This window comes from Prionailurus viverrinus, chromosome B3, assembly GCF_022837055.1.
Source record: "Prionailurus viverrinus isolate Anna chromosome B3, UM_Priviv_1.0, whole genome shotgun sequence".
NCBI lineage: Eukaryota > Metazoa > Chordata > Mammalia > Carnivora > Felidae > Prionailurus > Prionailurus viverrinus.
This window is the reverse complement of record NC_062566.1, coordinates 24,451,209-24,468,570: the sequence shown is the minus strand read 5'-3', so window position 1 is coordinate 24,468,570 and position 17,362 is coordinate 24,451,209. Positions and strand designations below refer to the sequence as shown.

At 51.4% G+C, this 17,362-nt stretch overlaps 1 protein-coding gene across 2 annotated transcripts in view; it reads right to left on the bottom strand.

Moving 5' to 3' along the window:
• The window catches only part of TMEM266 (transmembrane protein 266), a 125,857-nt gene that overhangs the window by 33,098 nt on the left and 75,397 nt on the right, over positions 1-17,362 (bottom strand). For both annotated transcript variants that reach the window (XM_047864655.1, XM_047864654.1), the window contains exons 5-7: positions 15,485-15,558; positions 1,837-1,893; positions 586-724 (exon numbers count right to left, since the gene is read on the bottom strand). In XM_047864655.1, coding sequence (XP_047720611.1) covers positions 586-724; positions 1,837-1,893; positions 15,485-15,558 — 270 coding nt within the window. The remainder of the gene's footprint in view (positions 1-585; positions 725-1,836; positions 1,894-15,484; positions 15,559-17,362) is intronic.

The following is a 17,362-nucleotide window of genomic DNA, read 5'->3' as shown; positions in this document are numbered from 1 at the left end:
TGTGCTACTAAAACTGGGTGAAGCACCAGCCAAAACCCAAACCAAGCCAGCAGCTCCCATAGAAACCTTCTCTAGTTGTTTGCAGCTCGACAGGCTTGGGAGGGGCACCCCCCTGCTGGACACACAGGTGAGATGGACCCTGCGGGGAGCAACACCTTGACCAGTAACCTGGACAAAGCCAGTGGCGAGTCTGCAGGCAGCAGGGAGCCAGGGTAGTTGTGCGTTGGAATGCTCAGGATGTACAAAGCCACTGCTCCCAGAATGGCAGGCCCTGCTGTGAGCACTCACGTGAAGGGCTGGCCATCCAGACATACCATAAATAGTTACGTGGTAATGAATGCTCAAGTGTTTGCACGTGACATCTGGCCAGTATGCGTGGTTCCTGAACATATGACATCAAGTGAGCAGTGACAGGCTTGGTCTCTCCGTTGCCAATAGTTTCCATCCTCCAATCCCTGAGGCTGGCGGGGTCATCCCTCCCTCCCACCCCATATCACATGGTCTCTCTCCTTAGTTGATAGCTCCATGTTCTATAGCAGCTACCTACCACCCTGCCAGCTCTGCCGACCCATTTGGACCACTCACCATCAATGACCCTCTTCACCCGCCAGATCCGGAGCATGATAATGAGGCTGATGGCGTCCCAGGGGCTCCTGGGCCCATTGGCCACGGTGGACGCCACCATCGGGGCCAAGGACAGGATGATCACAGCTCCGTCAAACACCTGTGAGAGGAATTGGATTTCAGTGCCCTGGGCCACCTTCCTGAATATCCCAGAAAGAGGCAAAGCATCTGGTGCTGGCCAGTTTCTCCAGGAGGTCTGTTTCCACATCAGGTCACCCTTATCCGTGGCTGCCTCTCCTGAAAGTCCTCAGTCTTTAGGGACCTCCCACTCACCGACATGCCCCTGAGCACTCTTTCCTCTTAGAGACCTCAGCCCATCCCCAGCCTTTGTTCAGATGGCCTTGGGTTGCTTCCAGCATCTTGTCCCTTGGGATGGGGCCTGCATTCCACGTCCCAGAGTTCCTGTTCCAGCCTTGCTGAACCCCTCACTGGCAGTGGGGGCTGAATGCAGGACCCTTCCCCTGGGGTAACAGGAGCCCAGAGCCTGTATCTCATTTCTATCTGGCGTTGAGTCTCTCACTGTGCAGGGAGGCAGGGCTAGGAGAGGAGGGGGCCCAGCATGGGCGATACAGCCTTGGGCCCTGACCTTCTATCTGCCTGTTCCAGCTTGGCCTTGATCTGTGACTTCCATGGGCCAGGCCTCTATGTTTGCTCCCAGCATTAGGCCCAAAGAGGCTAAAATGTGGATGTTGGGTGGGGTTGGGGGTGAGGAAGCAGTTGGGCAGCAGACACTAACCACCTTGCCTTGTCCTAAGTGCACAAACGCCCCAGCAGCAGCCAGGCTTCCTTGGCACCTCATCTCCACCCACTGCACCCCACCCCCTACATGATGCAGAGCAGCTGGATGCTCTACAGAGTCACAGGCTGGGAGGTGCCTGTATGGTTTCCTGCCCAGCTCTCCGACCACCAGGCCATTTTAGAGTGGACTTACTTATTTGAAAACACCTTTCACAGCTTTTCCAAATGATTCAAGAATAACTTTTCAAATTTTGCAGAATTTAGAGAAGTTTTAGACTGTCCCTTTGCCAGGAACCTTCTCAGTCTGCCCGCCTCCCGACCCTCAACAGCACAGCCGCAGGGACTCCTGCATCCAGTGGGGGAGGACAGGGCCTTTTTGATGCTCCCACCCTGAGGTGGGTGGGACAGTGGCATTTTCCAGCTCCCAGGATGGCTAAGCGTAGGTAGGGGGTAGGGGTGGACACTGGCCTTTACCTCTATTTTGTTTTCGATGTAATCCCAGATCCCAAGTACTATAATCCGCAGAACAGTCTGAGGAGAGGAAATGAAAGAAGAAGTTATGTTTACTGCTCTCCAGCCCCTGCCCCTCCCCCTAGCAGAGAAGATTCTGGAGCTCAGAATCAGGGTGGGCCGCTGCCTCCTTATTCAGTAATGGGAACCGTCTTCACTATCTGCTGAGTGTTTCTCAGACCACATGCCCTCTCCACCACAGGTCGAGTGCCTCAGCTCCAGTCTGCATCACCATCACCATCTGTTCAACCCCTCCCCACCACCTGCCCCTGCTCAACACCCTGCAGTGCAGAATATACCTGGATCCTTTGAAACAACACTCAAACCTGTCTCCCTCTCCAGAGTCATCTCCTGCACTCCTGTCATGCCACAAATCTACAAACATGCAAGCTCTTTCCTCTTTCGCCTTGTCTTTGCATGTGGCAGACTGACGGTTCACTCCTCTTCCCTTTAATCTCTTCTCCTTTTATTTTAGAGAGAGAGAGAGAGAGAGAGAGAGAGAGAGAATGCACAAGTGCAGGGAGGGGGAGGATGAGGGGGGAGAGAGTGAGAATCTCATGCAAGCTCCATGCCCAGTGCAAAGCCTGACGTGGGCTCCATCCCATGACCCTGGGATCATGACCTGAGCCAAAATCAAGAGCTGGACACTCAACTGACTGAGACACCCAAGTGGCCCTCTTCTCTCTTAGAGAATAATTGGATAATTAGCATGGTTACGTAGCCAAAGACGATACTTCCCAGCCCTGTAGGCACTAGGTTCCTTCTCCTCTTTCCCTCTTCCCAAAGACTAGAATGTGGGTGTGTAGGTATGGTGGTGAGCCATCTTCAGGTAGGGAGGGCAGGGCAAGATGAAGCATCCTGGGTCCCCACTAGCCCCACACCACCATGTCTGCTTTCACTGTTCACTCCACTTGTCCTTCTGTGAGAGAGAAATGAACCCTGCGTTGTTGAAGCCCCATTGTATTTTCTGTTGTCTTGTTAGAACAGCTCGGCCTATGTGCTAACCATCAGGGCCATTTCCCTTCTCTGCCTGGAAAGGGCCTTCCTGTCCTTCTGGCATCTGCTCGAGTGTCACCTCTGTGAAGTTCTTCCACATTCCCCAGGCTCAGTGCCTCTTTCCTTGGCATTCCTGTAGAACTTGAACACCAATAACTCTCCACTACACTTCATCATACCTTGTGGTGATTACCTCCCTGATCCCCCGATCAAGGCTCAAGAGACACTGATTTCTCTCCATTACCCCAAATCCCTGACATAGAGTAGACACTGAATGATTATACAGTTTGAGTGAATGAACAAATGCATGCATGAATGACTAATTCCTTAAAACCCTCAGTAATTCACTCCAATGCCGTGCCATCAGGAGAGGCTTCCTCACCAACAGTACATCTTTCTACAAAGAGAATATTTAAAAGCTGGTCTCATATTACTGGTACATTTGTCTGTAGGCCCTTCCTTAAACCAAGATGACTAGTTCACAGTAATTCACACCAGGTGGTGTCCCTTCTTCCACACGCTGCAGTACAAGGCCAGCCATCTGGACTCAACAAAGCTGCAGAAAGCCCATGGATCTTCACCCACATTTATGCCACAAAAAGGCTTAGCTGATAAAATTCCCCTCTTCCTTAGAAAAGACTATCCTGACTTCCATGAGGGCATGAGTAGGTGGGACACAGGTGGCATCTCTGAGAACAGAGAGGGTCATACAGCAGCCTGATGTCCGTTCCTACATGGCTTCCTTATCTCCAGGTTGGAGGACCCCTGCTTCACTGCAAGACAGCTCTAAGTGAGTGGAGAGAAATCTGGGTTGAGGTCCAAGATATCCTGAAGTTACAGCTCAGTAACAGGCTGGTTGTGTAGCCTTGGGCAAGTCAAATCCCCTCTCTGGGCCTCAGTTTCCTTTCTGCCAGAGAGATGGATTATAGGATATGAATCTTCCAATTCTTTATGAAACTAACCTTTGCCATGTACTCGTACAAATACGTGCCAGGCCGTGGGCCAGCCCTCCTTACATGTGATTCTCACTTTGCAGAAAGGGAAGCTGAAGCTCAGAGAGGTTAAGGAAGCTTCCCGGGGTCCCTCAGGCATTGCATGGTGAGCTGACATTTGGACTCAGAAGTTGACTCTGCATGTTACACTCAAGTGGCGTAAGAACACCACACATGGGCCTGGGTTTTGTTGTTGTTGTTGTTGTTGCTGTTCATTCTAACTTGTGCTGACATTGAAATTTGGTGTGTGTCTCCTCTGAAATGTTACACCAGCCACATCTGCTCCAAATTCCCAACTGTGAGGTTTCCAAGGCACAAAGTCCAGGCCAGGACAGGGGGGAACAAGGCCTGGTCCAAATAGGACTTCTCCGGCTGCTGCTTCTCCTCCTTTTTTCTGTTTCAAGATTGTGGTAAAATACACAGAACATGAATTTTACCATTTTAACTATTTCTAAAAGTGTACTGTGGGATTAAGTACATTCACATTGTCACACAACCATCACCACCATCCATCTCCAGAAGTTTTTCATCATTTACATTAAATACTAACTACCCCCTCCCCCTTCCCCCTGCCCCTGTCAACCACCATTCTCCTTTCTGTCTCTGAGCCTCACTGTTCTGGGAACCTCATATAAAAGGAATCATCTCACTTCTCTATAAACAAGGCAGCAGCCCAGGGTATATGGGGTTGGGGGAGGAAGAGGGAGCTGGCCAGGCATGAGACTCAGCCAGACCCCCCCCATAAGGGGATGAACAGGCATCACACATGGAGCCCTGTGCTCCAGGAAGGGATGGAAGTTTAATGGGTGGATGACTGAAGTAGTGATGTATAAACAAGCAGAACAGCTGGAGCACTGGCTATCTGCCTCCCTCCAGGCTGGCTCATCCACATGGGATCTATCCTCTGAGGCCTAGCTCAGCTCACCCTCCTCTGGGGAAGCCTTTCCTTCCTAACCCAGCCCATGGAAACAGAACAGCCAAAGGCAGCCGTGGAAACACCTCCTGGTCCAGCCTCCTGGCATAGATGGGGAAATGGTGGCCTGGAGACAGCTGCTCCAAATCAGAGTCAAAGCCAGAATGAGAACGCAGCTCTGAAACACCCCACCTGGTGGCTTTCCCCTGCAGCATCTTTTGCCGAGATCCCTCATCCATGGAGACAGGGACCTGGCCACACTGCCCTGCCAAGGGCTGACCAATCCAGCTGTGGCTATGTTTCTCAACGTACAGGCAAGGATACACTGCTTCAGCAGCATTTGGGGATTTGTCTACAGTGCAGATTCCTGGGGTCTCATGGAGATCCAGATATCAGAATCTCTGGGTGCAGGGCCCAGGAACATGCGTTTTTAACAAACTTCCCCCAGGACGCCCACCAGAACCACAGGGATGTATAAAGTGACAATTTCCCGAGTGAAAACAGGGAGGCTACATGCCCTGATGCAAGAAGGAGAAAGAGCATTATATGAGGAGTCAAAAGTCTGATCCTCTTTCTGTTTCTGACCAGCCCTTACTGACCATGTGACATCGGCTGGAACAAAGGGCGACGAGCACCCCATGCTGCCTGCCTCCCCGAAGCTCCACGGGGAAAGACAAGTGCTGGGCAATGAGGTGGGACTATTTTATCACCCACTCCCACCCCTAGGACCCTCAGTCCTGCAATCCTGCCCCCCAAAGTTGCAAAGGGCTTTGAGGAAGGGTCCAAGGGAACCCAAATCCTCAGCTCCACCTGCCTCTTTCCCACCTGGGACTCAGGGTTTTCAGCCTCCTTTGTTCCAACCTTGCCTTCAGGAGACAAGGATGCTCTGACACGTGAGATAGGCCAAAGTCTTAGCAAAACTTCATGGATAGTATCATTTGAGTATTACTATAAGCCCAGCTCTCGTGCCATCTTACAAATGCAGAAACAGGCTCAGGGAGAAACAGATAAACAGGGTCCTCAAGTCCCTCTTCCTTCTACCACAAGTACCCTCATCTTTTCCCTCAGAAAGCCCTGTTTTCTGGAAGGATACTTCTCTTCTCTCCCCAGAGAAGGGATTCAGGCTTCAGGTAGCAGGAGAGCAGAGTGAGAACCTTGCATCTAATCTAGGCCCTGTGTTAGTCAGGTGGCAGCAAGGCCCTTCCTGCTGCCCTTCCTTCTGAGGCCCAAGCCTCATGTTTTAGGGGACTGAGCTTCTCTCCCTGGGATAGGGTCTGATGAGCTCCTAGGGTTTGGGAACCTTGGGGGATACAGGCAGAAGCATCTGCTGGTCTGTAAGATGCCTCTATGCGAATTTTTCAAAGGTACTCATTTTCCAGGCAGAGGGAGATCCTGGTTCACAGCCTGGTGAGCTGAGCCGGGGCTGGCACCCTCGCTCTCTGCAAAACCATTCTGAAACCAGGCCTACCAGTGGGGGAAAACGAGGCAGTGCATGCCTGGCCCTGAGCCTGTGTCCCTGTAACCCTGCAGCTGGCCAGGGTTGGGAGGTGCAGGCTGGCCTAAGGAATACCCACAGTGCGTACTAGGTACAGAGGGCTGGCCCCAAGCACTTCTTCAAGGAACAGATCTACTCTTGGGCAAATTTTCCCTGCAAAGAAAGCTGCTGGCTCCCTCCTCCAAGTAACCCCCAGACCCAGAGTTAAACTAGAGCAGCAAGAGGAAAACGTGGAATCCACATTCCAGTTATGAGGAAAAATTAAGAAATGTGGGAGGGGCTGAAAGCACTCCTGAATTGGTGTGCAGAAGAAAGGTTTTTGGGTAACAAGTGTAGGTTGAGGGGTGATAGTGGGGCAGCACAACAGTGTCTCCTAGGCTTAGGCATCGACAAAACAGGAGCAGAGGGACCAGCTTCACTCCTCCATCCGCACACAGTCAAAACCCATGGAGACAGAGCACGATGAGCCAGACATAGCCCCCTCCCCAGGAGGGTGGCCTCTTGCCTAGGGATCGAAATGTGAGCCCCCTCCACATGCAATAGCCAATACCTCTGGGGGACATGGGTTCACAGGTCCCTGGTGCTAGGTTCATTTTGACAGGAGGTTCCCAGCTACCTTAAAAGAATGGGTACAAGACCTGTAGGGTAGAGAATGGGGTGGTGGACCACATGACCAAATGTCAGTCCCTTGAACACTGACTGTATGCTCTCTGTGCCCACCCTGGGGTGAGAGGCAGACTGAAACACACAGATGTGCAAAGTTGAGTTCTAGAACTTCCACTTAGCCTAGAAACCTTTTTAGTTTCCTCCATTCTAAAAAATCCCTCACTGACCCCATGTCTCCCTTAAGCCACTCTCCTCTCTCTCTCTTCTCCCAGGTTTTGAAGAGGTGTCTCCACTTAACCCACCGCAATCTGACATGAGCCCACCACAGCAGTGGAACCACTCACACCTTGGTTACTGATGACTATTTGTTGTCAGATCTCATGGATAATGTCCTGCAATTGATCTTAGTCTGGCAGCGTGTGGGGCACTGAGCACATCCCTGCTCTTCAAGGACTCCTCTTTCCTCTCCAAGAAGCCGCATGCTCTGCGTTCTCCTCCCACTGCCCTGCCTGTATCTTCTCGGGTTACCTTTGCAGATTTCTTTTCCTCCCTCCATACGAAGATTATTTCCCAGGACTCCAGTTTCTGCTCTTTTTCCTCCCCACATCCCTGGACGATCGTACCCTTGGCTGCAACTCCCACCAATATCCTGAAGCCCCCTAAGTCCATGTGTCTGGCTTAGGCCTCCTCCTGCTGCAGTTCTGATTTGGCAAACCCCATCACTATCCCCTCTCTGTCTTGTCTTCTCCACTGCCACATTCCCTCCCAACCCCTGGCCACCAGTGGTGAACATTCCCAAGTCCCACAAAATACAGCTCTTTAATTCATCTCCAGTTTGTCCCTTCCTCCATCTCTACTTGCACTTTCTGGTTCAAACCTTTAACCCCGCACAGCTGAGCCATGCCTCCTACATGGTCTCCAAATTCCAGTCTTCCTCCTTCCTCCAAACCCAGCTCTCCCACAAAATACAGCTCTTTAATTCATCTCCAGTTTGTCCCTTCCTCCATCTCTACTTGCACTTTCTGGTTCAAACCTTTAACCCCGCACAGCTGAGCCATGCCTCCTACATGGTCTCCAAATTCCAGTCTTCCTCCTTCCTCCAAACCCAGCTCTCAGAGTGATTTCTCTAAAAAGCCAATTTCATCATGCCCCATCATGTCCCTCTTCTGCCTGGAGGCCTCCCGGGTCTCCCCACCGCCCTTGGATCAAGACCCCAACTCCTGAGCAAGGCACTGAGGGGCCTTTGTGACCTGGCCTTGCCTGGGTTCTCAGGACGTCTTGCCACCTCCACTGCCATAGTCAACAACCAGACACGTGGTGTCAGCTCACGGCTCTTGCCCTTCCGCATTCTATGACTGCCATCTGAGGTGCTTCTATCTCACCCACCTGGAAGCTCACACATCTGCAGACAGATTCCTTCCCCTCTAAGGTCTTCCATCACTGCCTTAAGCTTGAACTTAAGCTCCTTTCCTGGCTCTCTCAATACACACATTTGCTTCCTAGCCAACTACAGCCAACTTACAACCCAGCACCACCTACAGTGCATCACAGAGTCACTTAGAAATGTTGGCTAAATGAATAAATAAATAAGAGCTTCCATTTGTCAAGTGCCTCTGTATTAGGAGGGATGATGGTTAATTTTACGTGTCAACTTGACTGGACCATTGAAAAAGTTTCACTGGACATAGACCGAATTAACAGTGGTTGTCTGTGGGTGATGAGAATGTGGGTGATTTTTATTTTCTTATTTTGGCTTGTTTATATTTTCTTAATTTTCTACAATAGCCGGAATTATCCTTGTAAACATGAAGATTATTTCATTAAAAAAAAAAAAAGATTATTTTGTGATTGGATAGAGCCTCAGTGCTTACTCTAATGTAGATGAAGCATGAGAAGTCACCAGGGACCCAACCTATGGATTCTCTTGTCTGGTGGCCTCCCAGCTCTTTTTGAATGTTACCCTGATGGCCCAGAATGAGGTCCCAGTCTGCTTCTGAGGCCAAGGGCCAGTGAGGACAGGCTTCTTTCCTACTAGGTACCTCCTCCAGGAGTTAGAAGTATCATCCCAGTTCTCCCCACTTGCCCAGATCAGTTGTTGCTAAGAATGTGGTGGTAAGGTGCGCCTGGGTGGGTCAATCAGTTAAGCATAGGACTCTTGATTTTGGCTCAGGTTGTGATCTCGCGGTTCATGGGACTGAGTCCCAAGTTGGGCTCTGTGTTGACAGTGTGCAGCCTGTTTGGGATTTTCTTTCTGCCCCACTCCCTCAGTCTCTCTTTCTCTCAACACAAACAAACAAATAAAGGATGTGAGGTAAGCGGAACATTCTGGACCTGAAATTATTCCTAGAATCTCAGAGCTGGAGGGAGAACCTTAAATGTTATGTCGCATGGCCCAACCCCTTTCCGTTGTTTTCATCCCTTATCCAGTAGCCCAATGAGTGGGTCATCTAGCCTGAGCCTGCAAACTTCCAATGACAGTGAGCTTGACACTATCTAAAGTAGTACATTCCAACTTGTCTAGAAAATTCATCTCTGTATCCGACTTTCACGCTCCCTAAGATCACTGCCAAGGTCATGGCAAATGAAAAAATGGAAATGAGATTTTGAAGAATAATTTCTCAAATGTTTATTCACTCCTTCAATGATGAGTGTTAGATGCCCAATCCCATACCAGGTGATCAGGGGAGACAGAAGAATATACTAAGGCTCCTGTCCTACTGCTCACAGCAGAAGGGGAGGCAAAACCTGGGCCCAAGGGAGTGAAATAACAATGGGTTCAGCTCAGAGTAGGGGAGGTCTACATGGGCTGGTGAGGACAGGATGCCTGAAAGAGGTGAAGGAGGGGGACCTGGGCTGAGCCTTGAAGGAAGGGAAGGTGTCAGAGAAGCAGTAGCCAGCGGGACAGTCCTTCCAGGCAGAAATCACAGGCATTTCCAAAATAAGTACATGGAATTTGACAGGGCCACCACTAGCTTATGTGGTACCTCCATGCAAATGAGGAAGTTCCTGACCCTATGGCGCCTCTATCTACTGGAAAACGGTTATGATACACTCACTTTACAAATGAGACATTTGGCTGCCATCTTCCAGGAAAGTGTCACAACACACAAACAGATCTATAATGTGAGTTACCCCCTGTCACGTCCACATAACCCTGCATAGTGGCATTGTTTTTTTTTTTTTTATCTCTGCACAGTACCAGGTGGGGCCTGGCTGGGGTGTGAGGACAAAGGGCTCCTGGCAGTGCTGAAAAAGCAGCAACAAGTCACTGCAGACTTGCTCTAGCGCCAGCCCAACAGAGGCAGGAGGCACAGGCTGGGGATGGCAGGATCGAACCTTCTAAATCAAGTCTGGTCCCTCTAGAAGTCCACTGCTCTGGGCTCTTACCCACTTCTTTCTCTTCAGTCTGTTTAAGGCATGTTCATAAACCTATCAGGCTTTTCCTGTGAGGTGGCGGGGCAGCTGCTGTTCACGTTACAGATGGGGCAAGGGAAGTCAGAAGTGGCAGGATGGGCAGGGACTCCCTCGGCTGGGGGTGAGGCAGGTCTGGGATCCTGATTTCCTTCCACCTCTCTGGAAGTTGGAAAGGGAGACAGAAATTAAACTCTCCCCTAAGGGCAAGCAGTCGCTCCACCTCAGGTGGGGTCAGGAAGGCAGCCTCTAGGACAGCTCCAATTCCTTCAGGTCAAAGATGGGGGAAGCCAAGACACGGAGAGAGGCGGTGACTTGCCCAAGGACATATAGCAAGTCAGTGGCCAAACAGGCCCCCTTCTATTGAGTTCTCATGGGGCTCTGAAGGTACGCAATGGCATCCTCATCTCTCAGCATAAAGCATTCTACCACCCTCTTGCCTTCTGTGTGGTTACTGAGGCTCACTCCTGCTTGGAAGCAGCGGGTAGGAGGGGGACCCCCTCATGAATCCAGAATCTTGGGGTGACTGCTGATTTGCTAAGAGGCGGCCTTGGTTCAGTTCAGTTGGCACTGGCCTTCTCTTGGCACACGGCACAGGTAACAGGGCAGGCCACACTCCCTCAAGACTGAGAGGCTGCCTTGGGAGAGGAGGTGGCCCTAAGAAGCCTTGATCAACTGATGGGCAGAAACATAAAACGTGGTCTATCCATCCAAAGGAATAATATTCAGACGTAACAGGAGTGAAACACTAACCCATGTTACAATGTGAGTAAACTTGAAAACATGTTGATATAAAAGACCATGTATTTTGTGATTCCATTAATATGAAATATCCTGAATAGTTAAGTTCACAGACACAGAAAGCAGATCAGTGGTCGGCAAGGGTTGGGTAAAGGTGGAATGGGGAGTGACTGCGTAATGGGTTTGGGGCCTCCTTGAGAGTTGAGGAAAATGCTTGGGAATTAGAAAGAGGTCATGTACAACACTGGTTATGCACTGAATGCACTAGAGGGTAGAGTTTAAAGAGTTATGTTATGTGCAAGCACCTGGGTAGCTCAGTCATTTAAGCGTCCGACTCCTGATTTCAGCTCAGGTCATGATCTCACAGTTCGTGGGTTTGAGCCCCATATTATGTAAACTTTACTTCAATAAAATAATAATAATAATAGGAGGAGGAGGAAGAAGCAGCTGTTGCCACCACTGCTTTGAGGCTCCTATCTAGAGGGCCAGCCATGGGTCAGCTTTTTCTTCTTCCAGGAAAAGAGCTGGGCTTCTCCAGATCCCCCCACACCCAGCATTAGGGGACAGGGCCAACACCTCGTGGCCTGCACTGGAGCTCTGCTGCAGGGTGGCCCAGTCTGGCCAGGCCCTAAATCCTTGTACAGTCAGGAAGAGAAGCAGCTGGACCCCCTGGCTGCACGTGGCTGGCCGGTCCTGGTGTTAGCCAAGGGTGGGGCAGCCTGTGTTTTTGCAAACACCATTTGTACAATTCTCCATCTGGATCCCAAAGGCTCTGCTTGTTCTTGGGTGCTTCAGAGCCATCTGGAATATCAGGGCCCAGGAAAAGTTCGAGGGCATCCGCTTTCACCTTGGTCACCTTGGGACCCCGCACAGACTGCTCGACTGAGGGAGACTCGCTCTTACCACTTTGAGAAGCATCTGTCTCACTGGAAAATAGCACAGCCTGTTTGAACAGATGTCCTCAAACTAAGCCCAAAGCAGCCTCATGCTTCCCTTCTTTGAGTCTAGATCTGTCCTCTGGGGCCTGCACAGAATGGAGTAACCCATCTTCCCTGAAGGAGCCCTCAGAGCACAGAGATGGGCAAAGGACGACATGGAGCACTTACACACCCACCTTCTGGTCCAGCCTGTCACTCCTGCAGACCCTGGGCAGCTTTCCACGCCTTCCCAGGCCTCAGTTTCCCAACTTGTAAAATGTCACACCCACATTCTGGGTTGTCCTAAAGCTCAGTGGAGACAAGGAGTGGAATATTGCTCCGAACAAGTCAAAAGGTACCACGGCATCAGGAGCCCTTTGGGTCAAACCTTTGTAGAATTTGTCTGTGAATTAATACCCACGCATTAAGTCTAACCAGTCTTGGAGTCCTGGAGAGACCCCCCCCCCCACCTGTGGCCCAGAGACATATCTCTGGGTATTTCCAGAGGAAGTATTTCCCACTCAGCCTTGAAGGAGTGATATGGAAGTCACACTAGAGGAGGATGAGCCAGTAGCACTGGGTCTGGGGTCAGATGCACTGTAGGGTTGGACTTCTTTCTCAGCTCCTGGCCCTGGCAGCCCTTCTCCAAGATTCTCTGTCCCCTCACAACCTGCTGGCACCAGGACCACAAAACTATGCAGCGGTGACAGGCCAGATTAGGAGCCCAGAAGCCTGAGCCCAGTTTGGGCTAGAATTGGCTGTGTGACCCCAGGCTGCTCCCCTTGTCCGTGTGATTTTTAAAATTTTTTTTTTTCAACGTTTATTTATTTTTGGGACAGAGAGAGACAGAGCATGAACGGGGGAGGGGCAGAGAGAGAGGGAGACACAGAATCGGAAACAGGCTCCAGGCTCTGAGCCATCAGCCCAGAGCCTGACGCGGGGCTCGAACTCACAGACCGTGAGATCGTGACCTGGCTGAAATCGGACGCTTAACCGACTGCGCCACCCAGGCGCCCCCCGTGTGATTTTTTAAAAGGGTACAACTGGCATTTTCAGGGGGCAAATACACTGGCGTGGTGCACTACTCAGGGAAATTGGCTGCCCTGGCCTTTCTCACCGGAGGTGCTCCAGTCACACAACTCCAAACCCTCTGAGGAACAGGCTAGAGGGACATCTATGAGGCTATTCTAGCCCCTTCTGATGCTTGGTTCTTCCGGGCACTCCATGACATGTGAGAGCCCAGGCTCATGAGCTGGGCTGCCTCATCACAAGATCACTGTCCCAGCCCCTGTGTTCATGCTGGTCAGGGTGTGCTGGGGAGACAGATCTCTCCTGTTACTCTACTGCTAGCCCTCTGTTGCTCCACCTGTTACTCTTCTCTTACTACCTTGTTACAGCTCCACCCAACCCTCTCTTCGACAAGGTCCAAGGTCAGGGGCACAGTCATTCTCCTCCAGCTGGGCCTGTGGGAAGCCCCAGGCCCATCCCCCTCTGGATGTGTGAATGGGAGTGAGTGGGGGGTTTGAGACTGAGATTCCTTTGCACAGGGGCTTGTCTGTTTCAGGTGGCTTGTCTCCGGCGTGACAGGAAGGGAATGCCAAATTCACACTGGGTAATAAATTCTGCAAAGGCAATAAAACCAAAGCGGAGGGATAGATGGAAGAACCGCAACAACTGATTAAACATTTTTGTTGGCAGTCACAGACACATGACACATTTTCTGAGGTTTGTAGCAAGGAGACATCTGGCCTTGGCCCATGTGTTTGTGGGAGGGAATCATGGTGAGTGGAGGCCAGGGAACTGGAGAGGGCAAGACCCTAAAAAGGCAGCAGGCTGGGAAGCAGGCACTGTTTAGGGGGTACTGAGGCACCTCCAGGGCAGCGGTCTCAGCGAGCCGCTTGGGACACTCCCAGGAGGGGCAGTGTCAAGATCTGCCCCCACATTCACAGCTTCAGGCCCAGGCTTGCCTGCCAATTCCGTGGACTGCAGGAGTCGAGGCCTGGAAAGAGAACGCTTTGTGCTTGGAACGCCTGCTGCCCAGCCCCACACCCAGACTCAGGGTTCTGGACTGAAGGCCTGAGGCCCAACCCTCCCCTGATTTTTGCAGGGTATCGAGGGCCATCATATAGGGCCTCCAGCTGGCCCAGAAGAGGACCTTGGGAATCTTAACTCCCTGGGTTTCCTGATCAGGTCTCAAAATATTCTGTACTTCCATACCTTCACTCATGAGGTTCCTTTCCCACTTCATCCTGTCCTTCAAGGTTCTGCTGTGCTCTGAGACCCAGAGGCCCCTTTGCCACCAGGGAAGCAGCACCCACTGATCTGTATGTGTGTGTCTGTGTCTGTGTGTGCATGCATCTTCCCAACAGGCTCTTTGCCTTTTCTCCCCTGCCATTCTCCCCATGCCTGCTGCCCACTGAAATGCCCCACTGGGGCTCTGCATGAGCTAATGTGGACCTGTGGCAGTGGTGGTAGAGCACATGGGTAGAGAGGGGCAGTGACCAGCCACCTGACTTAGACTAGCCTTCTGCTCTCTTGAGAAGAACCGGATTTCCACATGCAACTCTCCAGTCCCTCAATGACCCGCCACTGCTCACAAGATAAAGCCCAGCCTTGCCAGTCACCCTGGGAGACCCTGCCTGCAGCAGGCCCAAGTCAACAGCACTGAAATGCAGGCCAGGGTATCACTGTGAGAGTCTGGAAACTGCTTGAAAGAAGTGTCATGCACCCCTGTGTAAAGGCAGAGCAATGTCCTGGGATCTGCTTTACCACATATTTCAGTCCCACACTGGGCTACCAGCTGGCATTAAACCCAGTGCCCACAAGGCCCCAGGAGCTTTTCCCCTCTCACATAGAGATACTGACTTAGGTATCTCACATAGAGATACCTCTCACATAGAGATACCTGACACATGGAGATACCGACTTAGGCTTTACTGGCTGACTTGATAAAGGGAGCCTCTCACCCCTGATCCCACCACTTTGTTCATGTGCCCCTCTGTTCATACCAAGGGGGCAGCTCTCGGCCTAGCCAGACCCCATGGTCCTGCAGCACCTGCTCAATCCACTGGCCAGGCATGCAACTCCATCCTCTCTGCCCTCTGCAGGCCTGAGCATCCCCCCTCAAGGGGCAGCTTCCAAACTGCTCTCTCTACCTCCAGGCCCCCGAGGCATCAGCCCAGACTCTTATCTATAGCTCCTTACTGTAAACATGACCACTTGCTCTCCTTCAGCTATGCCCTACTCAGTCTCACCTTCACAAATGTCATCCCCGCCCCTTACTTGGACAACACCTGCCCATCCTCTCATATTCCATGCAGGGGTCACCTCCTGGGGCCCAGGTCTCCCTGAAGGGGTCGACAGCTGCCCCTCCAGCGTCATTTCCCAGCACAGAGCTCAGTTCTCTGTATTGTTTCTCCCTCTTTGCAGCCTTGAGGGCTAGAAGAGGGCTGGATGCTAGTAAATATTTAGAGAATAAAGCTTGGTCTCCCCAGGGCAGGAGTTGCCCTACAGAAGTCCCAGGGTCCCAGTCTTTACCTACCTCTGAGAAGAACACAGAGAGAATGACCAGACTGATCCAGTGAATTATGCCAGCAAACTGGAATGCACTGGAAACTGCAATGAACACAATAATGGACCAATTTTAGGCACAAGGAGTTAGGTGCGTTGATAGAGGACCTTCACAGCGTGGAGGCAGACCTCTGCGAGCCCGGGGCCCGCTCATGTGAACATTTGGATCCGGACAGAATCAGGCCAGAGAACATCCAGGGCAGCTTTAAGTGGTGTCTGCAATGGAGCTGGTAGGAGGGTGCGGGGCCAGTGGTGCTGCTCCTCCCTCTGTCTGTCCCCCCATAGGCCATGCCTCAGAATTCTAGCTCAGTCCCATCAGCTATGGTGGGCTGTGAGCTATAGCCATCCTCCCAGAAAGGAGCCCTCCAGAGGGGGGCTTATCAAGACATTCGTGGCTGTCAGAGCTGGGTAGGCAGCTTCAGTCAAGTCTACCTGAGCTTTTGGAAACCCTTACCACAATTCACAGCCAAAGCTCTGGGCACTGGGTGGGACTCAAAGCGAGCTTGCTTTGAATTTTCACTGTGAAAACCCTGATGTAGAGATGGCTATGCTGGCAGGGGTATTTGGAGTGAGGCTGGAGAAAGGCCTGGAAGAGGGAGCCGGGCCTGGTAGGGAGATGTCACCTCCTGAACATGACAGCTCAAGCAGCTGGAGTCTGCCATGCTTCCAAGTTGCTCCATTTGCCCTCCAGACTCCACAGTGAAGTGGGGAGAGCCATCAGCCCCTGAAAGCTCCCAGCCCACCTTCCACCAGACAATCCTTAGAGTTAAGGCGCTATCTCTGGAAGACCCCTTTAAAATACGGGAGCCATGGCCAACTTCAGAGCCTAATCAAGGTGTAGTTTACCAGGTAGTGACGCCAAAAGCAGGGTTCTGGGCCCAGGACAAGGGTTAGGTGGGCTCTGGTGGAGAATGGATGGGAGGGGATGCTTTCCAGAAGGTAGGCCTGAAAGACAGCCGGGCAGAGCAGTGGGCAGGGCCAAAACAAGGTGGAGGAATGCTGCCAAGAACAGGCCTACATTGCTTCTCTGCTGGTCAGGCCTGCTTAGCGTGTAGCTCAGAATTCCCTGGGGGCTAAAAGAAAAGTACCCCAGGCAGGACTCAGTGGGGAAGGCTGACCTGAAAGAGAGGAACCCAGAGCCTCCCCCAAAGCTCTGGGATCACAGAGTGGGCAGAAGCCAGAACCTGGAGCATGTCTGGGAGAGAGAGGCTGCGGTACCAGGTTCCAGGTGGGAGACCTCAGGGTCCCCTGGTATTGGGCCAATGTGACCGACCTTTAGAAGCTGGGGCCTGGAGGCACCGTGGATTCTTTCCATCCCAGGCCACATGAATACTAGTGGGAACCGAGAGTCTGAGGCCTGTGTGACTCTGAAAAGACCTCCAGATGATTCTGAAAACATAAAATCTCTCCCCATTATTTCTCAAATGAATTCCTGTGCCTTTTTTTACGGTTTGCTTTAGAAGAGCAATAAATCTCTGATTGTGCGTTTTATGGAATTTAAGATGCCTTTTATGAGCTGCTATTGGATCTCCCACCAAAATCAATCTCCTGGATACTTAATTTTAAGCAAAATTCCAGTGTCGGCCAGGTTCTCAGTTCTATTCAATGCCTTGTCACAACCTGAGCAGCCGAGGGCCCCAAGTATAACCTACAACAGGGAAAGAAAGACTCTGTTATGGCCAGACCTCATAAAAAGCAGACATATGGATGAGTGGGAGGGAAAGTATACAACATGGTTTAATTGAAGACAGGTTGAGTGTAAAATCAGTGCTGGTCACTTTATGCTGGAAGATACTTTGATTGGAACCAAGGGGCCACCAGCTGCACAAAACCCAATGAGGCTTATCAG